We start from the raw sequence: 27,637 nt of genomic DNA, 5'->3' as shown, positions 1-27,637 counted from the left end.
TGAGCCTGTCAGAAATTGCAAAAGTAAATACGATGTCTACTCATGGTGTTTTTTGGAACATAACAGTGGTAGATATCGGCTTACACATTGAGATAAAAAGTGCTCATGGGCACTGGTGTAAAGTAGTAAAGTACAAGACTTAAGTACTGCACTTAAGTACAATTTTGAGGTATTTGTACTTTACTTGAGTATTTCCAATACTTTTACTTCTACTCTATCACATCTCGGATCCAAATATTGTACTCCACTACATTTATTTGAAAGGGTTGGTTGGGTTATGCCCACTGATCTAAAAGAACAACATCTCCCAGCATCCCACGCGACGGGGGTGTCACACGTGGGTCTTCGATGAGGAAGAATGAAGTCGGATTCGGAAAAACGCAGCAGGGCTTGAAATTAAACACTACTGGGACGCTATGCTAAAAGAGCGAGCAGCTATGCATTTCCTTGTCGTTACTTGCAGCAGCAGCGTCTTGGATTAATAAGAAAGCTACAAGCCTCCACCGTTACCAGTCCGATTAGATGAGCAAGCAGCTAAACAGGACAGTAGGAGGATATACCAGCACAGTTCTGCAAGGTAAGTTGAATATAACTTGGGCAACAAGCTGACTTAATAACTATTTAATTACAGTTCGTTGAATTAAACTAACAACAAACTACTGGCTATAAATAAAATAGTCTAGTAGTTATAAAAGACGCTGGCTACCTTTTGATTTGAAAACGCATTTGCTTTATGTCATTGTTTGTTACATAGTTACATTTATAATTAATCTGTAACAAATAACGGAGGTGGTGATGAAGTCGATCGAGGAAATAATGATTCAACCTCGCATCGTTGTCCACCTTTTGGGTCAGATGTTGAGAACTAGTTGACAACATTTATTAAAGACACTTCCTGTCAAATGTATGTCTGTGACGTGTGCTAATTTAAAGTGGCATGAAATCTATTGCTAATATTGCAGTGGTTATTTGTGATTTTGTGCTTCCATTGGCTCTCAGCTGTTCTGTTACACACACGCCTAAACTGGTGATGTTGCAGTTTAATCAATTATCCATGACGTGGGACGCTTTCATTCAATTCAATACCGGGTAGATCAAATAAAGGATACAGACATGTGAATATGAATTTATGGTCATGACCATTCAGACAGACAGCGTTAAAAGGGACACCCCCCATGGCCCCAACCCGCCCCACCCCCAAGGAAAAACAATTTCCACACTAGTGTTTACCCAGTGACTTAACCCATATTAACCTATTGAAAAGAACACTTCCCTCTCATATTATCCTTTCATCCTTTTTTCTAAATGTCTTTAATTCCTCTTCTCACTGGGTGAAGCTGTGTCAGCGCTCTCTTGGCTTAAAGCCAGTGTGTAATGGCACTGGCAGACAGTCCTATTGGAATAGAGTGCTGTGATGTGATCACCTCCTGCATTGTCTCCTCTGATTGCAGGTCTGTAATAAACACTAGTCCACAGTCAGGTCAATTGGATCTCGAGGTGATTAGGTGATGCAGATCTTATCAAATATGTTACTATTGTGGGGAATGGGGATCATGACAATTTAGGCTTTCACAAAACATTTAGATTTTTTATAAATATTCATCGGTAATGCCTGTCTAACTAAGTGGGTAAACGCAAATAATAAAACAGACAGAACAGTCAGGTTAATTCAGAAAATTATACCACTTACTGTAATGCCAAAGACATAGACTATATGTCATATCATATTCTCATTATATCCAAGACAATATCTAGTCTCATTTCATGACATTGATATGATAAAACATCAACATATTGCCCATCCCTAATGATGATATACTGTATTATCAACCATTAACTTTTGAAGATAAGCCATAGCCCTGCTGAAAGAACTGCAAACCACCAACCTTTGCAGTGATGTAGGCAATTTGTGAACATCTGATGTGGTGTTTAATACTCACACCAATAATGGAACATGAATTGCTGGGCATAACTATTCATATCAATGTTAGCCATGTTACTTTTCTTTTTGTAAATTGCACAGTAATGACTATTATCAAGTGTTGGTGTGTATATTGGTGTGTATATTGGTGCTTCCCCCTTTATGCTCCAATGCACTCAGCCTCATCATCAGCCTCTTGTTTGTGGGGCCTGTTCTCTCCGCTTACTGCTTGAGTTGCACTTTTTGGTGCTGAGTGGAAGTATTTCACAGGGATGTTTACTGTTTTTTGTCTCCTTCTAAAGCATGTCTTTGTCTATGGCATGTCAATGACCATGTTACATGAGATCTGACATGGAGATATATATTTTTATCACGTCACGTGGCTAATATCCTGAATGGCAGTTATGCATCTGTCATTTCTGCATTTCAACCCTTTTTCTTTTCCTCATCAGATTGTGTCCAGGTTAATGTAGAAAACAAACCATTTTGACACTTGGCTTTGCAGAGTTATTTATCTATGTGTAAAAAGTCGGCCTCACACACACACACACACACACACACACACACACACACACACACACACACACACACACACACACACACATCCTGCCACTTCACCACAAACATTACTTCCTCTGCCATGATCAGGTGATAAATTCACTTGACAAAATTACATTTACACACAGTAAAATCTGTTGTTTACTATGTAGCCTCTCTCCTCTCTCTCTCGCTCTCTCTGTCTCAGAACTGTCCCAGATCCCCCGAGAGTTGCAGTCCAGTGCCCGGAACCTGCAGCACACGGGACCAGCCTAAGCCCTTCTGCTACTATTATCAGTATCACCAACGTTACTGATCCATTCACACACCGCTATGGCTAGCAGAGACACTGTCAGGCTCCGGGTCTTCTCACTCAACTGCTGGTGGGCACCTTTTTGTTTGTACGGTACCGTTTCTTTCTGTCTTCCATCCCATAATGTTATTTGACTGTAAGGTAATGCTGCCCTGTGTTCTGTTTTACAGGGGAATCCGTTACCTCAGCAAGCATTGTCCACAGCGCTATGTCATGATTGGCGATCTGTTGTCCAGGGAACAGCATGATATTGTCTTACTGCAGGAGGTCGGTGGAAAATGTGCACTTGTTACTTGCTGAATCACTCACTCAGACATTTGTGTAATTACCTTCACTCTGTCACTCAGGGAGCAGGGAGGTTTGCTAAGTGTTGAAGTATTTATGTTGTGGTATTGTAGATCAAAATATGCCTTAAACAAAGTCAAGTCAGACCCTTAGAGAATATGTGATTATATGTCAATGAATGTTATCCGTGTTTGATCCCACACCTAGAAATGTCTGATGCAAAAACATTGTTTGGGCAGTCAGTCTTTTAAAAAAAAAAAAGATGCAGGAATTGTACTCTGCTCGGTTTAGATAAGTTACGCACCATCGGAGCCACTCGTCGGGTGTAAATTTTGGAATGGGTGTAAGAGGTCATAGAGAAGAAGAAAAAAATCTAACTGTGTGTGTGCAAGGGCCATAATAATGACAAATTGTTGTTGTCTTTTTCAGGTATGGAGCGAGAAAGACTTTCTCTCTCTGAAAAAGAAGCTTGCAAGCAGCCATACCCACTCTCATTACTTCAAAAGGTATTTAGATAACTCTTTTTAGCCAGTGCATTTAGAGCTTTATTCAGTCCCTTTGATGAACGCTTGAAAAGAAGTCATTATACAAATCATGTAACTTTGTGAAACCTAATTCATTGTCTCTGTGTCAAAGTCTTTTAACTGCTTGTCAATTACCTTGTCTTGGAAACATATCTCATAATTGGAGCCTCAAAAGAGGTGGATTAGCTGCTACTACACAGAGGATTTTCTCTATATTTTGGTACTTAATGCTCTCTTGACCTCCCTACTAAGGCACAAGACTGGGATTAATCAAAGGGCCTGCTTTTTTAATCCTATAAAAAAGAAAAGACAAAAGAAACTTGAAAAATCCTATAAAAAAAAATGACTAAATCCAGTTGATAACACCAAGTTCTTGCATATTTTAGACGGCTCACAGGCTCACACATATATTTTATATTTGGCATAATTGTGTAGGTTTTCTTTACGTAGGATTGTATATTTTCAGTTGCTAATTTATTGTATAGCTTGGATATACAGTATTACACTGAGAACTGAGTGTATAACTACATTAAGATAACATCGCTGCTCGCTGGTAAATTCAGCCACTATACTATGTACATGTGTTAATGGATGCAACCACCTAAACCTCATGTCCACTTATTGCTTTCCTCTTGCCCACAAGTGGAGTCATTGGGAGTGGACTAGCGATATTCTCCAGACATAAGATCCACGATGCCTTTCTTTACCGTTACTCACTTAACGGCTACCCATATATGGTAAGTACAGAGAAATTTTATCTCAGATACTAGCTAAAAAAAGAAAGTAAATGTATAAATTAAAACAAAAGAATAAAATAAATCTGTAGTATGGGAATCTTCAGATTCAGATCCTCTTTATTATCAAACTAGATGCACTGTTTAGGTAGCATGGTATTAGCCAACCTGATAACTTTGATTCACGCACACGTTGCTCAACGTTATGCCAGGCTACTGTTTAGGTACATGCATAACATGCTCGGAAGCTCCAATACAATTAAAAACATGATAAAACGCCCAATAAACTATAAACACAGGGCAAGAAAGTGCGTAGTGCAAAGTACAGAGAGTTATTGCACAGTCACGTTTCACTGTTATTTAACAGTCTGATGGCCTGTGGGGAAAGAAATCGTAGCCTGCTAGTGTGGGCTGAGAGGATCTTGTACCCCTTCACCCTTTTGGATTTAAGAGGGGAGAAAGGCATTTTGTGCAGGTCGGTGGGGTCTATAATAATCCTCAGTCTGTAGAGGTCCTCCAGACTAGGCAGCTCACACCCAGTGATGTTCTTGTGACCAGTAACGTTTTGCAGACCACACCAAAGGATACAAAACAATAATGAATTACCATAGCATAGGCCTATTGGGTTAAAACTGCATGAGCAAAGGGCGTTCAGGTCTACAAGCTCGCAACGCCTCGCGCTGCGAGGCGTTGTGAGCTTTTAGATCGGCTATTTCCGGCAAAGAGCTTTGGTGTAGAGGTGAAAAAGAGCAGACCAAGTACAGTGTGAAAGGTCAAGTTTATTAATTATTGACGGTTCAAGTGGTTAAATATCTGAAAATCCTAAATACACCAAAGATTGTGCTGTCAAACAATGAAACAATATGGAATCTATGAAGAGGTTTTAGGGGTCCCTGCTTCATCTCTCTCTCAACTAGGGTCCTTGGCCTGAAAACACAATTGGCCAAATTTGGGGGAGGGAAGTCGGCAGCACAACTTCCTCCCCAAGGCAAGGAAGGGCAATTTGTCTGCACATGTCACTGCGCTTGCACTTTGCCATATGCAATATGGCACCGTTACTAGTGCAATGTTTTATAAGTTATCCTAAAGTTTCTGTTTTTCCCTATTCCACAGGCTCACCATGGAGACTGGTTTGGAGGTAAAGCTGTTGGAATGGCCATCTTAAACATAGGCAGTCTGAAGGCACATGTCTATGTCACTCATGTAAGCTTGTCTATGAAACCCATAAAGCACTTCCACACACACATGTAGGCCTGTCAAAAGTATTACCTATTTGAGCTAATTGCAATTATTTTGCATAATCATTATCTGTATAAAACCAGCTGGATGAAAGGAACAGAAATGCCCTATTTATCTCCATGTTGTTGCTGAACTTGCCAACAAACTTGTTCAACCACCTTCAACTTTTGCACACCTTATCAGCTCAGGAATGTTAGTACAGCAGATGTTTAGATCAAATAGAATAACCTGCACACTATCTTCACTTGCTCAATAGATAACTTTCAATATTCAGTCATGGACAAAACATCAGATACCTGAGGAAGGTCCATGACGGAAACGTTGCCTTAATAAACGTTTTCTCTATTGAGCAAGTGAAGACAGTGTATTTTATTTAACCACTTTCAAGCTGACATCACTATTTGGGCATTTAATTGGTCGTTAGTCATGTTTTGTATATCAGTAAGTTAAATTTAATACATTTGTCATATCTGCCCTGTGCAGCTTTAGTTTGAAAAGTCTAAAAGGCAAACAGAAATATGCTTTTAATTGATATATTCCACTGTTCAATGCTAAACACACTAAATAAATCATTAATCTAAATCAGTTGTAAGACAATTAATTGTCAACTACAATGTACCTGTAATGATTGTGTGTGTGTGTGTGTGTGTGTGTGTGTGTGTGTGTGTGTGTGTGTGTGTGTGTGTGTGTGTGTGTGTGTGTGTGTGTGTGTGTGTGTGTGTGTGTGTGTGTGTGTGTGTGTGTGTGTGTGTGTGTGTGTGTGTGTGTGTGTGTGTGTGTGTGTGTGTGTGTGTGTGTGTGTTGTCTTTAGTTGCATGCAGAGTACTGTAGAGAGAAGGACTCCTATCTACCTCACAGAGTGGTCCAGGCCTGGGAGCTGCAGCAGTTCATCCGGTAGGTGTGTCTTTAAGGAAATGGTTCTAAAACTTATGTCTGGCTTTGTTTTTTTTACTTTGTTTTCATGTATGTCCCACACTATTTTGCTGCGGGACCCCTCATCTGAAAGGTTTTTGTGCCAGGGACCCCCTTAAAAGATTTGTGTTAACTAAAGTCGCTGGGGACCCCTGGATGGAACCTTGTTTTAGAACCACTGCTTTAAAAGACCAGACCATCTATACTGTATTTGTTTTATTTTAATATGTTGTCCAAAAAGTTATTAAAGTGCTATTGAACTTACCTGAATAATTACTTAGATGTTAGCTTAACCAAACTGCATGGCTAATAATAACATTGGCATTTACAAATGTACATTTATCATAGTCAACTAAATATGCCAGACCACCACTTTGGAACTTTTTAAGCACCTCGTGACTGTATTCTGGGGCAAACATTTAGTAAAAATAGCTGAGATGCGCCCAGGATTGCATTAGACAGTTGACACTGGGCAAGAAATGGGTTACAAAATCTTGGGAAAATTTTAAAGTAAAAAGGAAATAGCTGAGACGTGTTGTAATGCAATCTTGATGAGATTTGATGTAGAGAGAAAAGAGAGTATATTATACATTTGAAAACAAAATTGCACGTCTTAATCACAGTAAACAGTGAGTGATTTATAGTGCTCACTTGCAACAAAAGTATTTTTTAACAGCAAATGCTCCTAACCACCATTGTGTTGCTTTCCAATTTTGCTTTTCCTGGTTTAGCCATACCTCTGGTGGAGCAGACATGGTGATTCTTGGTGGGGATCTCAACATGCACCCTCAGGACCTGGGCAACAGACTACTAAGGACCTACACAAGTCTACGGGACTCCTATGTAGAGACTGCTAAGTTTGATGTAAATAGATCAATGTTATTATTTACAGTACATCTGTGCCAAGCCATGAAAGTATTTCACCAACAGGTGGCATCTAAACACGTTTTGGGATTTTCTGTTGCAGGGATGTGAGGATGGGATCACTCTAATAGAAGATAACCCTTTCATTAGCAAGAAAGAGATTGTCCCATTTGAGAAGGGAATCCGAATAGATTACATCTTGTTCAAGGTATGAGGAGTGATTTGTATGTTTGTCTAGTCATATACCATGATGTACCATTTCCACTTTCATGCCATGAACTGCTCGTCTCCCATGAGACAATAATGTTAAGCAGTGGTAATGCCTCAATGTGGAAGCACTGCTAAATAGGATTCTCTTACATTTTGGGTTTACCAGGGGGCATCCAAGGTGGACATTCAGTGTGAGTCCTTGTCTACTACCAAAGGATCTGTCCCCGGCCATCCATTCCCGTACTCTGATCACGAGGCGCTGACTGCAGAGCTGAGACTTGAGCCAGTCAGCCAGACCCAGGCTGGAGATGGCGAGAGAGCGAGGGAACCTGACTGCACTGCAGGTACTGTTCTATGGCTGTCAGTGTTCTATCAATAATGAAGGCACTAGGGGAGCCCCTGGTGGCTCTGCCAGGTTAATGTGCCAACCAGTCACAGGTTGGATTCCTCCTTCACTTTCATGCCCGTCTATTTTAATTATATTGTCTTATTTGGAATCTTGGTTTACCATAATCTCTCTATTCCTAACAAAATGGCTTGTGTTCAGTAGGTGACTAGCTATAACCAAGCCTAACAAGAAGGATATTCCATTGTTTTGCCTCCAACCTCCAATATGAAATATGAAAAGAATGGATTTGCATAATATCTTGGTATGAAGATTTTGCGTGCACACTGTTCACATACCTGTCCTGTGAGATTTACTTGTACAGTATATGCATTCTAGTATCCCCCCCCCCCCCCCATAGTCCCATCCACTAGGTGTCTTTTGCATATGTCAGTTTTGATTCACTGTTTTATTGATTCATATGAACCCAAGCTCAGCTATTCTTTTGTTTATTTGCTATTCATTATTCCATATTAATTTAATTCACTATAGATTAGGAGTGTTCATATTGTAAGTTAGATTTGTGATTGGAGACTTAGTGCTGATACATGGAAAAACAGCAGCAGCAAGAACAGTATATTAAAATTAGCATATTCTTCTTTTAAAAATCCATACTGCACCAAGCCTACAGTCTTTGCAAATCCACCAGAGAATCCATGTCAGTATTTTTTATCTTGATAAATAGGTCTGCTGAAAGGCTCTTCAATTGCATTCTCTGAACTGAAAACATTTAAAGAGCTGATTTACAGATGTTTGTTCCAAATAATAAGCAGTGTTGTGTTGTTGTTGTTCACACCAGCACTACAAGTTCCACTTATAGCTGTTATTGTAAGACTTCAAAGGGACATTGTCATGCCGCATAAGCATATCGTCACTGTCGGGCAGAAACCTTGTATCTCCAAGTTTAAAATTTGTATGTTTTTCGTAAAGTAAAGCCCTGCTTCATCATACAAAGGTAGTGAAAACAGCAGATCTACAAGCACACAACGCCTCGCTTGTAGATCGGCTGTTTTCACTAGTTTAAATCATTTTTAAAATGATAAATGCAAAACAAACAGTTTTGGACATACAAGGTTTTCACCTGACAACAACGATATAAATGTCCTCATAGCCTGAGTTTATAAAATAGGAAATGGGCAGAAAGCAACATGGCAGCATTTGCGAAACAGTGTGTTTCGCCAAAGAAACCACAAAAGCGAAGGCCTTCGTTTATCAAATGAAGGTGCAACGAAAAGTGGGTGTACGCTCATTTCAATGCAATGCTCTGCATTTATCAATCTGTCAATTTGACGTGATCATAGCCAACAATCATATCTCACGTGAAATATTTGTCAGCAAGCATGGACTTGTCGCCAAGCATACTCTATATGGAGATTTGACAACAGGAATATTTTGTAAAGACCTACATCGACCATGTATCATATTTGAACATAAGGGTATAAGGAAATATTTTCAAATGTGTTGCAATTGCCCCCCCCTTCTCTCTCTCTTTTCCCCCTCATGACTTAAGGGAAGTTGGCTGAGTTGGTTGATATTGTGACAGAGGCCCGCACAGAAGTCAAGGTGGGCTTGCACTGCGCTGAGAGAATGCGCTACACGGCGGCCCGCACTGGAGTGATGGGACTAGCCCTCCTTCTCCTTGAGCTGGCCATTGCAGCCGTGCCCTGGTTGGCCCTTGGAGCGGAGCAACCTTTCCCCCGTGCCTCCTTCTACCTGCTGGGGGCGCTGTGCTTTGCCATCCTGCTGATCACTTTTCTGCTGTACGTCTTCTATACGATGGAGGTGAAGTCTCTGCAAGGGACCGAGGACCAGATGAGGCTTGCTGTTGGCAGCCTGCAGGAGAAACTGCGGGGGTTTCCACTGGCCAGGCCCCTCAACCCCCAGCATCATAGGGCACTGGACACTGGACTGGAGGCTGAGACTCTTGACCCAGAGGAATAGGTTGTGGTAGCCCACTGTAAACTGGGCGGCGTGAGCTGACGTGAAGGTTTGACAAACCTTTGAACTGATGTTTTGTCTTGAAGAAGTGCTTTTGATTGTGTTTTTCTGCATGAGAAATTCCAATTTAACTCAAACCAAGGGGACATTTCTGAAAGTAGTGCAGGACACATAAGATGCTTTTATACTTAATGTTTTACTTTTGTCCTCCAGTAGTTTGTACCTCTATGCACTTGCTCTATGTGCTTTCTATTATGTGATAAACCAGTTCCATCTTATGCCATGCAGTAAAACATTTAGATACAGTATACATTATATCAAATGTATAATGTATTATTATTATTTTATTTTTTAGCTAGTTTGTTTTGCCCTTTTAATGATGGGGAAGTTTAAAGCTTCTTGGGTCCAGTTTGCATTACAGCAATTAGAGAGGCGGGGGACCACTTGTTTCTTTCAAGTATTTCGTTTCTTAGCTTCCTTTTTTATTGTCTATAGATACAGTATAAATAGACCTTTATTTATCATGTCATAGCAGTACCGCAGTTGGTATGAAACACAGGACAGATGCATGAATGGAGAGATTAAGCTAAGATTCCAAATAAAAAGATAATATAAAAAGTAGTAAGATAAAAGAAATAAAGTTATAAATAGAACACTTAAGTCTAACCTAGCCATCTGACAGATGCAGGAATGGAGAGATTAAGCTAAGATTCCAAATAAAAGATAATTGAAAAAAGTAAGAAAGAAAGAAAGATATAAATACAACACTTAAGTCTAACCTAGTCATCTGCATTTGAATTGACCTGGTTAGCATAATGTATGAACTATTAAATATACTGTAAGTATATCTATCACCAGTAATATAGGCATACATCTGTCATGAATTGATATGTACTGTATGTACAGACTATCGACAGTGGTTATGATGAGTCCTTAACATTTATGACGGAAGTAATCTAGCAACTTAAAGTGGCATTATATAACCTTTTTTTCCGAATGAATTTAGATTGTGTCAAATGTCATGTCTCACCTAGACACATGATCTGACATGAATTTTGACCTGATGGTCTAGACTCGATTCATCCCTTGAGCTGAAGCAGAATCACAGTAGGCCTTCCTTATGGATTAGTGTTCATCACAGTAGTAGGCCTCCTTCCAACCTCAGCTTGCATGTAATGGTGCTGCTTATCGTCACATAGGAGAGCAATAATCAAGTAACTTACCGATGCATGTTGGCAAGATCTGCACATGTTTGTAATCTCCAATTCCCAACTGTATTTGTGGATTTGTTTGTATAATGAGAATAAGGATTTATTCTTCGGGTTTACTCTTGTTATTATGGGGGTACTCTCACTATACATATCTACATACCCGAAATGTATCCTCTGCGGTGCTAATATAGTGTCCAGGGAGCAGTTAGGGTTTATGTCTATTGCTCAAGGACAATTTGACACATGGACTGCGCAGGCCAGGGGTGAAGCCAGGACCTTCTCAGACCATCTCTACCAGTTTTCTTAATTACTTTAAACATTTCAAACAGCCCTTTCATCCCAGCCTCAGGGAATACTGTAGAAATGCTGTGGACAGCAGAGACTGGTCTTTAGTTGCTGTTGAACTAATCACTGAATAGGACTTGGAAGACAAAGCCACTGAATGGGTCCCTTTTTAATGTAGGAAATGGATCAACCCTCTGTGTCTTATTTTGAATCTCAGGCTGAACTACTTTGGTAATGCTGTATTCAGCTGGACTACTCCCATCAGCATTTTATCATCATGATTTTCTTTGAATCGCAGAGCAGCAGTTAATATTCGTACTGTATGTCAGGGAGACAATCTGCACTCTTGTGCACCACAGCCCAAAGCATAGTAATGGCAATGCACTAGAGACTCTTTATCAATCAAGTACAGTGACTCCTCATCCATTTAGATTAATCTAGTTTTGAAGTCCACAACTCCATACACTGTATCTTGTGTTAAAAGATGATGTAAATTTGTAATCTTAAATCGTGTGAGCCACATTCTATGATTAACGAAACATTAGATGTATTTTATTAATATATACGCTGTAAATCAGAAATTTTGAATGGGTTGCCACTGTTTGTTATAGATGACTGGTTCAAATGTGACTGTAAAATGGTGTGTGATTCTACAATATCTTAAGTTAATTTTTTAATTATTCCTCATTCCTCATCTCTTTTTTTTTAAAGTCTTATTAATCATGCTAGAAGAAGTCAGTTTAATGATACCTCTTTTGTTATTTTCATTCCTGTTGGAAAATAGATGGAAATGATTGTGAAGGAGATTAAATGCAATAATAAAGAATGTATACTCACTATAGTACCTGTAGGCCTATGTGTTTCCTTTTTTGACTGGTCTGCTATTACATTCAAATCCATCTAGCTGATAATCCAGTTGATAATGTAAATTGAAGGAGAAATATACATTTTCTTCATCTTAACCCCAACCCAACCCTAACCATATTAAATTCAGTCAAATCCAATTTGGGGAATTATACAACATTCCTGACATGATAGGCCATATTTGGCGACAATTCTGTACCCAAATATGGCACATACACACTGGCCTAGGCTTTTTCCATCATTGTTGTGGAAAAATCTAAATTGTTTGCCTCGGGAACACAGGCTTGTGGTGACATCTTTTCACCATTAGAAGGCAGTGTTTCACTGGAATTGAGAGGTCTGTTGGTTGTTTATGGACCCGGACCAGTCACGTCATTCTGTTTGGGACAATGAATGGAAGCAAAATTAATTTTATCCAACTGTGAATATCGTTGCAGTGGTTTGACACTTATATTTTCTTCATACAATTGCAATAAAATAGGCATTTGAAGATGCATTGATCAAGGCAAACAAACTATAATTTTAAAATAGCCCCTTTGTTATGCTGGCCTGTAATTCGTGATGTTGGTCAGTGGCCAATGCATTTTTCACTCATGACTCACTTCTCAGCAGGACTTGCATAACATGCAACAAGTTGACTTTATAAACATTTTAAGTAGCCTACTTAAGTGACCTGTAGGCCTACTCGGTGTAGGCCTACTGACACATTATTGGGCGCATAGGCTATGCTAAATGTGTTTTGATAAGTTGGTACCATCTCAATAAAGACCTTTTAAATAGTTGCAGTGGCTGGTGTGAAAGCTATAAGGCTTACTGTAAGTGGTACAATTGCTATGCTCTAATTTTCCTTCCTTCCGTGACTCTTTTTTATAAATAATGTAGACCCCTAATCTGTTTTACTGGTTGTGGTGTGACTACCAAAATGTTGGCAGTTGGCACAGAAAGTGAATCACCAGCAGACAGTGTAGTCTACTATAGTCATCATCACAAGGGATTAGGTGAGAAACAATGCACAAGAGACAGAGTCAGAGAAAATTATGGAAGGTGTGATGCTTTATTCTGACTTTGTCTGGCTTTATGGTTGTTGTGGGTACAGAGAAGATGGGTGTGGTGTGGTGAAAGTTACCACAGGTGAGTGAGCACAATGCAAATTAGTCATGGCCTTTTGGCAGTCTCATATCCGAGCCAAGGATTTGTGCAATTTCCCACACTCCCAAGTGACCATTTAGTTAATGGTAGAAGCTAGTCTGAATGATTCCATCCTATTTGTTTCAGAAACTTTCAGTTGCATTTGGAAACATTTCCCTTTCCCCAACCAAGTCACTTTTTAGATAACATGCATTTTCTATTCTGTGCTATTCTGCTGTCTTTCTCTGCAGCATGTAGGCTATAAATATGGTTTTCACTAATAGGCCTAATGTTTGCAAAAAAACGTACTATTGAAACCTTGCTGTGCAGTTAAAGAGTTATTATTTGCCTTATTTAATAGCTACACTATAAGGCTGTCGCACAGAAGTAGTGAAAACAGCAGATGATCTACAAGATAATAATAATAGCTCTGGTGGTGGTAATAAACCATCACCATCAATCAGACATTCAGACATATCCCGTTCAAGCCAGCCAGCATGAAAGGGACTTTCACTTCACGTCTATATGACAAAAGCTATGCCTGTCAAGGCATGTCTAAATTGAAGTCAGAGTCAGTCAGACACTGATGCGTGTGTGATTAATAGAGGCAGGGAGGGAGTCTAGCCTGTAGCTGAGACACACCCAATTCAAACATCAGTTCAGTCCCGTGTGCGTCTATTGTGTTTTTTTGTGGGCGAGGTCTGATTGTCCTACCGGCTCAGGGCAGGGCAGTGCGCTTTAACAAGGACACCTGTAGTAGCCATACTGTAGTGTTAGTGTAGCAGCCCCGCATGCAGACTTGACAGAGTGGACTAATCGTCTAGGCCTACTCCGCAAAAATGATGACGCTCGGTCCACTGAAATCGGCTATTTCCTATGATAATGTCGATTACACGTCTCTTGCGCTGCCCTCCGTGAACCAGTATGGATCTGGTCAACAGCGCGTTATGGAACAAGTGCAACTGCAAACCATCGCGCGATCCAAGAGCAGACAGAGGCTGGCCAGCGGATCTGGAGGAACCACTCCTGCATCTCCAATAAGTAAGAAAACAATTACATTTCATTGTGGCATCCAGGCTAATGCCAGATAAATAAACAGAGAGGGTATAGCTTATTTTAAATAACTGTTAAATCTGTTTGAATTAGGCTGCCCTATAAATGTATAAAATTACTTATTCAGAATTTTAAAAAGTAAAATGTACAAGTATCCATACTTGTAAAATAGCACATAGCCTAGCTGCGTTATCAGATAAGCCTTATTGCAAAAGAAGTTCAGTTAGAATATATATATATATATTTTTAAGTTTATATAGGCTATGCTACTACTGCATTTAATTTCTGTTATAGGCTAAATTCTGATCTAGCTGGCCTGGCTGCATCTGTTCCAATCTCTTTTGCTTCCATAGATTTACAGTAGGCAGTAGCCTAATGTGTTCTTTATTAGCCTATTATTATATTTAGGAATTTCTTTTTGGTTTCTAATTTGTCTTGTATGTAAGGCTGTAGCATTCCACAAGTTGCAAGTAGGCTAAATAATCAGAAAGTAGTCCAAGTCAGTCTGGACTTTGATTAAAGTTGATTATTGATTTATTTCTATTTGTATTTATTTCATTATTTAACTTTTCTTTATTTCAATTCAGGCCCTCTGTATGACAACATGTTCACCGACTCTTTCAAGTCACTCCCCCCATCACTCAATGGAAGTAGATTCATTGGAAATGGACTATCTAAAATGGTATGGTGGAAACTGTTTGTAGCCTATATTTGATGACCCACACAGGCACACACCATACCCATTGACCACTGTATTACTCATATATAGCCTACGCTATACTGTATAGTAACATGAAAAAAGATGATAGTATCTATGTCTATGTGAGAGTACTTAAAACAACGTGGCAAGGTTACTTTCGGGTAATACATATAAGGAACCTATTGAGTGCAACTGTGCATGGCTGAAGTAGCCTGCATTTGGAGAAGGTAATGTGATGTCAGTTGTGCTGTCTCATTTTTCATGGCAATTGTATGATGAATGACTGCTCTTTCACACTCAAACACAGATCATTGTTGATTGTGTTATCTTTTTGTCTCTCATGCCATGTTGTAACTTGTGGTATGTCTTTGTCAACAATCTTATTCATCTCTGTGAGACAGGTTCTGTGAATACTTACATAATACATAATTTACCACTTTTCTATACAGTTCATTTTATTCAGGTAAAATTGTCTTTGAATCACAGAAAACAATCGATCGATTGATCATTGATCGATCCAGCTCACTGAGATCCACATACAATGATATTATCAAATCTATCTCTATGTTTACACGTATACAAACTGGGACATGTAATAATGACATAGTAAAATATTATGAAATACAGAGGAATTGTCAGTTATGTGCGACTTCAACATTCTTTTAAAATAATTCTCACATACTGCATGAACAGTTGCTGGACATAGATACATTGACTGTGCTGGCAAATTTATCTTTGGCATATTTGTGTAATTTGTTTTTTATCTCATTCACCTCATATAAGGCTGTGTTGAATGCTGGAAAGAAAAAAGAAAATACTATTCTTATTGGCCTGTCCTGTTGAGACTGCAGGACTGCCCCTTTAAAGCTCTCTCATAACATAATTAACACCAATTAACCCTATAGCATCTCTATTGTTGGAAAAACAGTCTGCAAAAATAGCAGATCTACAAACTCACTACACTTTGACTCATTGTAACTTTATAGATCAGTCATTTTCCGTTAAGTTAGTGTAGAGAAAAAACAGCAGGGGGCTTAGAATATGCATATTTGCATCTGTGTTTGCTGATGGTAGCTGATGTTGAAATGAGCCTTCTTCATAAAAAAGACCTTCTCATGACGAACATAATATTTATTCCTTGGATCTACAGCTCGGCCAGGAGAAGACCGTCAATCGTCGGATCGTCAGTGGTTCAAAGGGATCAACAGTCCAAAGGAACAGCTACCTATACGAGCAGGGTTCCATCCCTGTGGCACATGGCAAAGCCAATACCAGCTGCAGTATGCCCGATGCAGGTCGCATCGTCACGCCAAGTCGCGCTGTGTCTTCCCGCAGACTCCTGTCCAACAAGTCCAACACCTTGCTGACACAGAGTGCCAGCAGTCAGTTTGTGGTTAATGGCACAACAAGTCACACCAACAGCAAGAACAGCCAGTTCATAGTCAGCCAAACCGAACTGTCCAGAACACCATCCAAATTCTCCATTGTTGATGGTGCATCTAAGAGCAAGGGAGATTCTGGGTGAGTGGACCAATATACCCAATACCCATACAGTACATTCAAATTAAAATGTTGTTAATTTCATGTTATATAAGTGTATGGAGTAATGCCGGTGTCTGCATTTCCATATTTCATCTTTTTATTTTTTTTACTAAATTAATTCCCTTCGTGGGTTCCTTTTCATTTGCAGTGATGTGCAAAAATGACCAGAAATGCATTGCATTTTCACTATTTTTGAACAAATTAAAGATTAGAGAAAAGAGATTTTGAAAAATTAGAGAATGTCTGAGAATCTTCACTTATAAGATAGATCTTGTTCAGAAAATCCACTTGTTATGACACGACAGCAGTTATGAAACACAGGACAGATACATAAAAATAGATACAGCTAGCAGTAACAAATAATACAACAAACAAAACAAAAAAACAAACAGAAATTGGCTCTCAGCACTTGAACTGCCTGGGGAATGGCATGGTGAAAGATCTATTGGTATGTGTAGTCAACACATATCACAGTATACTAAGAGTATGAGTATGAAATGCCAAAAATAGGGACGCAGGGTAGAAAGTGATTAAGTCTGTGGGTTTTATGAATATTTAACCAATGAAAAGTATTTACAATAGCTTGTGACTAAATAATAACTACATTGGATCCAACGGTTTTGGACATAATAAGGTTTTCGGCTGACAGTGACGATGCTTCCTTGCTAGATTGATATGCTACAGTACAGTATGTATCTTAATAGCACAGTTTTTCTTTTTTGCTTCTTTTGTTTTTTACTGTAGCTCTATCAGCAACAGTGGCATTTCTGATATGACAATGAGGGATGCTGTGGAGTATCTCTCCAAGGATGAGACGTATCAGCACTGTGGCGCCTCCTTCATTCAACACAACACCTACAATGAAGATGCAGCTAAGCAGGAGGTGGTTAATCTAGTCCATAATTCACACCACAGCACACCACATGTAACCTGACTCCACCAGATGGTGGCGTATTGAGTTCCTCATACAGCGTCCAATCTCTGAGCACTGCTGGTGCTACACCGAACAGCACCCGGTTCGAACCAATCAGTGGCAGCTACGGGCGGGATCTGAGCGAGACCGGATGTGATGCGATCAAGAAGCGCACTGTAGTTCTTTCACTATTCATCTTTGTCGCTACCACGAGCTGCTGCAAGCCTCTTTTTTCAAACGCACTTCACGTTGCGGTCCCCAGCACCCCACCTCGATCCCCATCAGGGGACCGCGACGTGAAGTGTGTTTGAAAAAGGAGGCTTGCGTTTAGTTTAGCTTAAGTAGCAGCTACTATACAGTACGTCATGCAGACATGTCAATATGAGTGGTTGGAGAGCACGCCCAGACTGTGATAGACAGACGGTTCCATCCAATCACCTGCCAAATAGCTTGAAAAAAAGGGGCAGCCTTCTTCAGCGGTTGGTCCTGAGTTGTTCCAGATGGAGACTGACTGTATTCACCACCATCTGGCGGAATCAGGTTACACAGGCCACATGAGTGTAAATAGTAATTCTGTCGCTGTGCTTTGACAAATAACTGGTGTTGTGTAGACTGACGTGTTCACAGTTATCACGTAGTACATGAAATGTAGTCCGTGTGGGCAGACTGTTGCCTCCCACAATCTTTGTGGAATAGTTGTCTGGCTACACAAGACTACATGAAATGTATTTTCACGATGATTAAACAAAAGTCCAGCAGTATCAACCCTCCACATTTGTCTCCACTGGCAGGTCTTGAACCTCCATGGGGTGGTTCCTCTGGTGGGCCTGCTGCGCAGTCCCAATCCACAGGTCTATCAGACGGCCTCGGCCGCCCTCCGCAACCTATCTTTCCAGAACAGCCAGATCAAGGAGGAGGTGCACCGCTGTGGTGGGATGAAGGAGGCCGCTGTCCTGCTCCGAGAGACCGACTCCTCTGAGACACAGAAACAGCTTACAGGTACGCTGGCACACCTTGCATGTGTGCACACATATTGACCGCATAAGCAGTCGTGCACACTGCATGAGTACTGCATCTACTGTATGGAACCTGCATTATTCACAGGTGACGGTTCTAAGAATTAGTAAACAAAGTTATAAATGTTTTAATAACCTAATATTTAATGTGCTACTATTGTAATTTTCTATATTGCTGTTTGTATCTCATTTATAAATGCTTAAGGCATAGATAGTCCTGACTTTAGATGAGCTTACACAAAATAATTAATTAACGACTAAACATGTATTCTCACACTCACTAGCCATGTCTAAATGTACAAATGTAGGCTACTGACTTATTCATTCTCAAACTCGTGATCTAACGTTAGTTAAATGATATTTAATGGTTTTTAAGTTGCTTGATTCAATATTTAGATATTTTATATTCATTTTATCAGACACGTCCTATACAAACCCATAGTAACTTCAAACTCCGTTTTAACCATGATAGATTCATTAAAAACAGGTGTTAAATGAACACGTATTAGATGGGCAGTATGAGTCACCAGAACCAAGGACGGGTGTTTCCGATGAATCTATTATGGTTAAAATGGAGTTTGAAGTTGCTTAGTTAATCCCAAACACCCATGTGACAGGACCCAAACCCATGCAGGGTACACCATGGAAGAAGAGGCAAGGTGCCTCACAAGCAAGTTTTTATTGCCCAATATAACAATTTAGAAGCAATGCAATGAAAATAAATGCCTGTCTGTTCACTGTCACAGCTGCAAATAAAGCATAAATCACTATAAATACTGACAGGAATGGCTTGACTAATAACTTTTCAACAAGTTAAATAAATGTTGTTGCCGCCAGGCCTGCTGTGGAACCTGTCCTCTGTGGATAGCCTGAAGCCTGACTTGGTAAAGAGTGTTCTGCCTGTACTGATGGAGAGCGTCATACTGCCTTACACAACAGGACCTGGTATCGATCCAGAAGTGTTCTTCCATGCGACAGGTTGTCTTAGGTAAGGTAAACTAAAAACACACGATTCCTGGCTTTGGATATCGTCACTGTCGGGCAGAAACCTCGTATCTCCACGTTTCAAATTGTACAGTACATTTCTTCGCAAAGCAAAGCCCTCCTTCATCATACAAGGCTTTCGCACAAAAGTATTGAAGACAGCAGATCTACAAGCACACAAAGCCTTGAGGCGTTGTGTGCTTGTAGATCGGCTGTTTTCACTAGTTTAAATCATTTTTAAAATGATAAATACAAAACAAACGGTTTTGGACATACAAGGTTTTCACCTGACAACGACGATATTGTGCATTTCTTAACTCACATTGTTAGGGCTAGGCGATCTGACTTGAAATCAATTTCATGGTTACCGGTATTTCAATTATCATTCCTCGATGACAATTAATAAATGATTATAAATGTTGCATTGTGATGCGTTGTGAGTGTATAGATCTGATATTTCTACAGTCTTTGCATGCTATCATTGTACGATAAGTATAATAGTACCGGTATGTGGATAATCAGATATAAGAAATGGGAAGTATCCCCCCTTCTTCTCGATTATTCAATTAAGCTACATAAGCAAGCGGCGCCCGCTGGTCCAGGCGCATACCACATATACTGTAGGCTCTATCGCATCGCAGGTTCAAATCCCGATCCCGACCTTGCTGCGTGTCACTCCTTATCACTCTCTCAGAAGGCATTGTGTGTTTGTTTATATACTGTTGCTGCCATGTTGGATACGGAACAAAATTAAGCAGCACAGATTGATATGAGTAGGTGATCTGAGCCTTTCATTAGTATGTTATTGAGTTCAGAATAACAGAATTCTAAAATAACAGACCGCTGAATTCAGTGATTGACGAATCAGAATCAAACATTCAACCAAGTTGTGTAATAATGCAATTTATTACACGGCTTGGTTGAATGCTTGATTCTGATATTGAATTCTGGGGTAGAACAGGACTTTTACATAAGTACAAGTCTGGTATTTATTCCAAATGTCGGTTTCGATACCTTTTCAGTTAAATGCTCAGCCCAAGGGGTGTAGTTTGCGTCGGAACGTTGGGTAACACCCTTCATATAGTGTTTTGAGCACGCACCCGCACAACCACGAACATGCCGGGAGCCATCCAATGCAGTGTACTTTGGCTGGCTGCTTTTTACCTGGTTGCTTTTAGGTGTAGAACTACGTCCTTGCGCACATCCGTGGGGTCTGGTGTCAATCATTACGGCGTAAAAAATGTATGATAGCATTCCACCTGTTAGAAATCCCCTCTACATCTGCCCATCCCTACTTCAAGTACGGATATGTCTACTGTATATCACTGTATACATTATGTAAGAGCATGTCCGGACAGATGGAAATCAATCTAAATTGCTGTGTGTGTTCTCTCTTGGAAGAGCTCCTATAGCGTGTTAGCGTGACATTCTATCTTCAAAGCAGAGATTAGAGACATTTTAGTTTAGTTTCTTTTACGTATAAATATCTCATTTGTGAGGGGAAACAAGATATTATAGAATTGATACAGTATGCTATATGCTATATGCAAGTTTAAATCATATTTGTTTCCCATAAAAAAAGGATTGCATAGCATGTTGTATCTGTCCTTTGTAACAGTTTGTACAGTATGTTAATACAATATAACATTTACAGTTGGGGTGGTTGTATTTTGTCTCCCTACTCTTCTATTGAGACATTTAGATTGTGTCAAAGGTCATGTCTCACCACACACAGGATCATCATCTGACAAAAAAAAATTTCAGCAATTTCGCAGGTGTTGAAATCCGGGGTAGGAGAGGAAAGCTTTAAGTCAACCTATTACCTGTCACTAAGAGCAGCACTAAATCTAATAGGAAGTCTTGAGACAGCAAGTCAAGTGCAATCCAAGAATATGTCATGTGTCAGGATCCACATTACCGCAGATGCATTTAACTGAAATAAATGCTGTCTAATTTGTAATGATGTGTGTTTTTTCCAAATTACCTTGAGTAGTGCAGACATATTTAGCTGAAATAAATGCTGTCTAATTTGAAATGATCAGTGTTTTACATTATGTTAACTCACACACACACACGCACGCACGCACGCACGCACGCACGCACACACACACACACACACACACACACACACACACAATATGTATTTATTTTTATTATTTATTTATTTGTTTACTTACTTACTTACTTTTTGTACAGAAATCTGAGCAGCTCCAAACAAAGCAACAGACAGGCGATGAGAAAATGTTGTGGATTAGTTGACTCTTTGGTCAGTTATGTTCAGAACTGCGTGGCGGCAAACAGACCAGATGATAAGGTAAACCTGTACAAAAGATGTCTTATGACACACGCATGCACGCACGCACACACACACACGCACACGCACATGCGCACGCACACACACACACACACACACACACACACACACACACACACACACACACACACACACACACACACACACACACACACACACACACACACACACACACACACACACACACACACACTCCTCACATGCAGAATGGTTCAACTTAAACACAGAACTAAAGCACACAATGTTCAGAGTTTTGATCTGACATGTTGTCGTGAAGAACTGTCATGGTCCATTAAAGTAGAATAGAATAGCAAAACCTAAGAGGATTATTTAACCCAGCCTTTTCTTTTATCTCCCTACCACGTGCAGTAGTTATTATAGTTTATCCATGTACCCACAGCACTCACATGACTCATACTGGCTCAAGGCTTTGCATCCAAAACATCAATCCCTTTACAGTCTACGACAATGCTTCTCACACTTTTTAGCTCGGGACCTGGGGAGTGGGGACCCAAACTAGTGAAAATCTACAAGCTTGTATATATCAATTTGTAGATCTGTGATTTTCACTAATTCTTAAACGTTTTTATTTATTTATCGAATTTCTTCTTGCAACATTCTTTTTTAGATGTACATTTTTTTGTTTCGGAAAATCTTTGGAAATAATTATAAAACGATAAATTGTAGAAAACACATAAAAAATGTACTTGCAAAAGGTCTGAACGAGTCTGTGAACCAAAAATACACAGCATGTGCACTTAACACACGGCTTGTCATTCTGTTCCTGAATGTTGGAGTAGTCGGTGGAAAACTGTGCCTGCGTCCTTCACAACCTGACGTTCCAGCTGGAGGCTGAAGCTCCGGCCCTGTTCAACAGGATCACAGCGCTGTCCAGGACGGCCAGCAAGAGACACACCCAGGGAGACACCGGCCCCATCGGCTGCTTCAGTACCCAGAGTAGCAAGGTGCTAGAGCAGGAGGTATGTCTCTCTGTGTGTGTGTGTGTGTGTGTGTGTGTGTGTGTGTGTGTGTGTGTGTGTGTGTGTGTGTGTGTGTGTGTGTGTGTGTGTGTGTGTGTGTGTGTGTGTGTGTGTGTGTGTGTGTGCAGGGGCGTCACAAGGGGGGGGGGGGGGGGGGGGGGGGACTGAGTTACCAGGGCCCAAGGTGGAGGGGCCTTAATTATTTCAAACTTTAGCTATTGAAAAATAGCAGATATACAAGCTCACAGCGAGCTTGTAGATCTGCTATTTTTGAAAAGTCTTTAAATATACCGTATGTATTTTTTAAGCAAACATTTGTAACTCAAATTTTGCTTCTGGGGGGGGGGGGGGGGCCCTGGAACTAAATATTTTGAGATGGGGGTCTGTGGCCAAATATTTTGGGGGTCCTTCACATGCAAAAGTTTGAGCCCCACTGACATAGAAACATAGGTTTTTCAAAAAACCTTAAAAGGATTTGAAATATTCAAAGACACAAGTTTTCAAGATTTTTCAAAAATAGCAGATCTACAAGCTTGTATATCTGCTATTTTTCAATAGTTAAAGCACAAACTTTTTACCTTATTTTCGACGGCTCCATGAACGTAACATGGTTCCATATGTAAACAGAAGCTCCCAGCAGCTCACAGCAGACGATCGTCTTTTCTTTCACCTGGAAAAGAAAATGTATAATCACGATCATCCGTGCTTTTTTATGGTCCGTGGAAAAGGAGCCAGGGGGTAACATGTCTATGGCGGTGAAGTGTCGGATTCTGTTAGATGTTAAGACCATGGCAGTGAATGTGTAATACTTCAACGTGTAATACTTTCCACATAGTTATTTGACACTGTGTCCTCACAGTATCGACTGTAAATCCAATATGATTGATGATGCTGTCACATGTGAGATGTAAGTATTGTGAGAATTATGACAATTACTGACAGAGGACTCTGCCATTTATTTTGTTCTAGCGTCATTTTGACTATCCAGTTGTGGAAGAGCTACACCCTAAAGGAGCGGGCTGGCTGATCCACTCCAAAACCTTGCTGAGTTACCTGTCCCTGATGGGTTCCAGCCAGCAAGACAATACCCTGGAGGCCTGTTGTGGATCTCTGCAGAACCTCACCGCAACTCAAGGCATTGTAAGTGTAAACGTCTTTGTTGTACCATTCTAATATGGTATACCATTTTGAAAAGTCACGTTCATCAGCGAAGGGTAAGGGCTCATACACACTCGATCCAATAATCGCCGACCACTTAAATATCGTAACGTGTGTCCGAGCCTTAACTGGGCTTCAGCTTTCAACAAGCCCCGGGTCTAAGGATGGTATTGTTGGTTCCTCTGTGCACATTTCCACTTGCAAACATCCAAACTAAGGCTGGGCAATATATCGTGGTGTATGTGTCAAATTAATTAATAGACACACTATGCCCGTCCGTCCGTCCGTCCGTCCGTCCGTCCGTCCGTCCTTCCTTTCTTGATCCCACTAGGGAAATTCAGTTGCCATGGCAGTATGGCACTTTTGCCCTCAATGGTAATTATGCATAGTATAAATAGGAGGCACAGCTGTGTTGATGGTCTGGCATCAAGTGTTGGTGCAGGGTAGACATGAAGTCTATGAAGTGGGTTAGTGTGTGTAGTAGGGGTGGGGTCTGAGGTGCTGATGGATGGCAGCTGTGTTTAGAAGTCTGACAGCTTGGGGTGGCAGACAGTCGCTGTTATACAACCTCGCAAAGCTGGTTCTGATGCTGTGAAACCTTTCTGCCTGACGATAGAGGGGCATGCAGACTGTGTGAGGTGAGAGAGGGGTGAGAGAGGTCGTTCACGGTGGAACACATCCTGATGGGGGAAAGAGACTTCTTAGGTATTTTGTGAAGAGTTGTTTTGTCAAATATTTTGTGGAACTTGATTCCTAAAATGCTGTTTGTTTATGCTTTGCGCATGCTTTGTGCAACTTGTTTGTTGAAATGCTTGAAATGTGGTTTCGCGAAATATCGTTGTGTTTTGACCACCGTAGCACACAGACAAGCATTCAGTTCCTTGGTTCGGAGAGATGAATATAACCTTTTGTTCTCATAGGTCTCCAGCGTAATGAGCCACACCATTGTGCAGAAGTTAAATGGCTTGCAAGTCATTGCTCCCCTTTTGAAGTCTCCCAAGCCTAACTTGCAGAGGAACACTGTGGCCCTTGTTGGGAACTTGGCCCAGAACCAGAACCTGCAGTCTGCCATAGGTGAGTGAGAGATCCAAAACGATATCAAACAACTTGTATTATGTTGTTCCTTCATTATTACCCTAAACAATTACTTGAAAATGTACGTGTTTTCTTGCCAACGGCTTTTGTTTGCCCACTCATTGCAGCCCGTAAAGCACTTCCAGAACTGACCGGAATCTTGAGTTCCGGCACCCAAGGAGGTAATGAGTCTGATGACACGCTGGCCATGGCATGTCAGACAACGCTCTGCTTGTTAAGGAAAGAGCCTGAGCTTGGTAAACGCCTGCTCAGCAACAACCTGATCAACTCACTGAAGAATTTGAGTCAGAACAAGTAAGGTTTGATATATACCCCTAAATCATGATCACAGTTGTAAAGCCAAATTGACTTCAGCTATTTTGCAGTATGATAATAATTGCAAAATAGCAATTAAATATTTGGAACACAGTACGATGATTTAGATTTGAGCTATATTCTAGTAAACAAGTCTTTTTTCGTGACTATGTGTATTGTCTTTCCGTTAGGTATTTCCCCAAAGCCAGCAAAGGCGCAGCTCTACTTCTCTACAGCCTTTGGTCGGATAAAGAATTACAAAACTTCCTGAAAAAGGTAAGAGTTCAATTATCCTCATGTCTGGGGTTCCCGTCAGTGACTAATCTCTGCTATGTTTTCCCCTTCAAACCAAAAGTCCACGCCTCACTGAGGTATTTGTGAGAATAGAAGAGAAGACAGGTTGAAAGCTTAGATTGCTGATATGGAAGAATATCGCCATGACAAAGCTAAAACAGCTATGTGTAAGGCATCTGGTGGCACAGGTTCAAAACATAATCCTACAATTGTCATTCACATAATGGTATATAGTCGGAGGCCTAAGGGAGATGACATGGTAATCTCGCGCTAATTAGTCTAAAAGCGCGAAATTTGGCACAGATGTAGCCCAGGGTATGCTCTATTGATTTAGCTAGGGCGCCCGAGTCGGCGACCTTCGGGGTCGCCACATCGGCCAAATCAAGTTGGGCTCCCATTGACTTTCTATACAGGAGGAAAATACCCAGAAAAACACTTTTTTTCTGGGTATTTAAGTTGGATGTGAGGGGTCTAACTAGGGGTTTGTCATGATGCTGAATCCATTGCAAGCATTTGGGCGACAAATGGCCCCAGAAAACGATGGTTTAGTGATGAAAAGTGATGAGTCATCACTTTTCAGAGTTTTTTGGGTGTTTTCTGGAGCTGTGGTGACCCCGAAGGTCGCCGACTCGGGCGCCCTAGCTAAATCATTAGAGCATGCCCTGGGCTACATCTGTGCAAAATTTGCCGCTTTTAGACTCATTAGCACGAGAAAAAAAAACCTAAGGCCTCCGACTAACATGAATGCTCACCCATACATGCATTGTTTTCTGAGGCCATTTCTAGCCCAAGGAATGTTTTTTGTGCAAAACAAATGCTTGCAATGGATTCAGCATGATGACAAACCCCTAGTTAGACCCCTCAGATCCTACTTAAATACCCAGAGAAAAAATGTTTTTCTGGGTATTTTCCTCCTGTATAGAAAGTCAATGGGAGCCCAACTTGATTTGGCCGCTGTGGCGACCCCGAAGGTCGCCGACTCGGGCGCCCTAGCTAAATCATTAGAGCATGCCCTGGGCTACATCTGTGCAAAATTTCGCGCTTTTAGACTGATTAGCGCGAGATATCCTTAAGGCCTCCGACTAATAGTACCGGTACATGCATTGTAGCGCACTGGCACATGTTGTTATGCAACAACTTTTCCCATTGCTTCGTCACTTACCTCACACACAGAGGATGTGGTATTGACTAAATCTGCATTGGGAAAATCACTCACATGCTCATAGGGTTTGTCAGTGTTTCAGGAGTTCGTTTCAAGACTTTTAATTCACGACTCCCCTTGTCTTACAGCAAGGAATGAATAAATCTATTTTTGTGAACGACGTCACCATGGCTGCACTCAAGTCTATCCAGGTTGTGGAATAACACGCCAGCCCCCCAAAAAGAAAAAAAAAAGCACTGTTTCTCAACTACAGTTGCTCTTCACACCACCACTGGGACATGAGCTGTGAGTAATGAGACTGAGCAGCTAAGCAGTATGGTTTCCCGTCTCATTTCACTAGAAGTCATACGGAATCATTTTAAAGTCCTACTGAAATGTCATTTTATTTGTGAAATATCAGTCTGAAACGGAAGCCTGTATGTTTCTGAACCAATCAGAAGGTCCAAGCCCTTCAGGCGATGGCATGGTAAAATCAGACACACGTGGCGCCTAGTGTTACTGTTTGTATCCTGCACTGCACTGCCCTGCACTGCACTGCACTGCACTGCCCTGCAGGCGCAGGCAGAGAGAGACGGCCAGTTGGCCACTTGTGCAGAATGTTTGTTACCAAGTTGCTTATTATTCTAACCTATAAAGTTTTCAGATACATATTTTAGCGTGCTGATTAAGTTTACAATGAGTAATACACAGTCTGGAATCAAACAGGTGAATGTAATCAAGGTTCATGTATAAGTGTCTACTGTCTTTCCATGTCATCGCCCAGCACGTTTTTGTTCACAGGA

General features: G+C 40.7%; 2 protein-coding genes across 2 annotated transcripts; both read left to right on the top strand.

The window, feature by feature from the left end:
* Positions 1-464: 464 nt before the first annotated feature.
* Positions 465-12,078, top strand: LOC308286438 (sphingomyelin phosphodiesterase 2-like). The gene is made up of 11 exons (XM_080727458.1): positions 465-577; positions 2,667-2,841; positions 2,942-3,038; positions 3,486-3,562; positions 4,224-4,317; positions 5,428-5,517; positions 6,365-6,447; positions 7,197-7,329; positions 7,433-7,537; positions 7,706-7,883; positions 9,435-12,078. Exons 2-11 carry the CDS (start codon positions 2,792-2,794, stop codon positions 9,863-9,865), a joined length of 1,338 nt encoding a protein of 445 aa, XP_080583584.1. The 5' UTR covers positions 465-577; positions 2,667-2,791; the 3' UTR covers positions 9,866-12,078.
* A 2,111-nt stretch (positions 12,079-14,189) lies between these two features.
* Positions 14,190-27,058, top strand: pkp1b (plakophilin 1b; the record flags this gene model as incomplete). The annotated part of the gene is made up of 13 exons (XM_080728303.1): positions 14,190-14,391; positions 14,991-15,085; positions 16,254-16,624; positions 17,390-17,528; positions 18,350-18,557; positions 19,412-19,562; positions 21,755-21,872; positions 22,673-22,852; positions 23,822-23,992; positions 24,931-25,084; positions 25,213-25,399; positions 25,591-25,675; positions 26,984-27,058. The coding sequence occupies 13 exons, from the start codon at positions 14,190-14,192 to the stop codon at positions 27,056-27,058; spliced, it is 2,136 nt and encodes a 711-aa protein (XP_080584429.1).
* Positions 27,059-27,637: the final 579 nt, after the last annotated feature.

This window comes from Nannobrachium achirus, assembly GCF_963921795.1.
Source record: "Nannobrachium achirus genome assembly, chromosome: 6".
Lineage (NCBI taxonomy): Eukaryota > Metazoa > Chordata > Actinopteri > Myctophiformes > Myctophidae > Nannobrachium > Nannobrachium achirus.
The sequence above is the reverse complement of the archived record's forward strand: the minus strand, read 5'-3'. Positions and strand labels throughout refer to the sequence as shown.

What these genes read in the sequence shown, in the direction of transcription:
- LOC308286438 (XM_080727458.1), top strand. Translation starts at nt 2,792, where the DNA reads ATGGCTAGCAGAGACACTGTCAGGCTCCGGGTCTTCTCACTCAACTGC. An exon ending in CACTCTCATTACTTCAAAAG is followed by an intron (nt 3,563 to 4,223) that starts GTATTTAGATAA and finishes CTTGCCCACAAG; the next exon opens with TGGAGTCATTGGGAGTGGAC. An exon ending in GAGCTGCAGCAGTTCATCCG is followed by an intron (nt 6,448 to 7,196) that starts GTAGGTGTGTCT and finishes TTCCTGGTTTAG; the next exon opens with CCATACCTCTGGTGGAGCAG.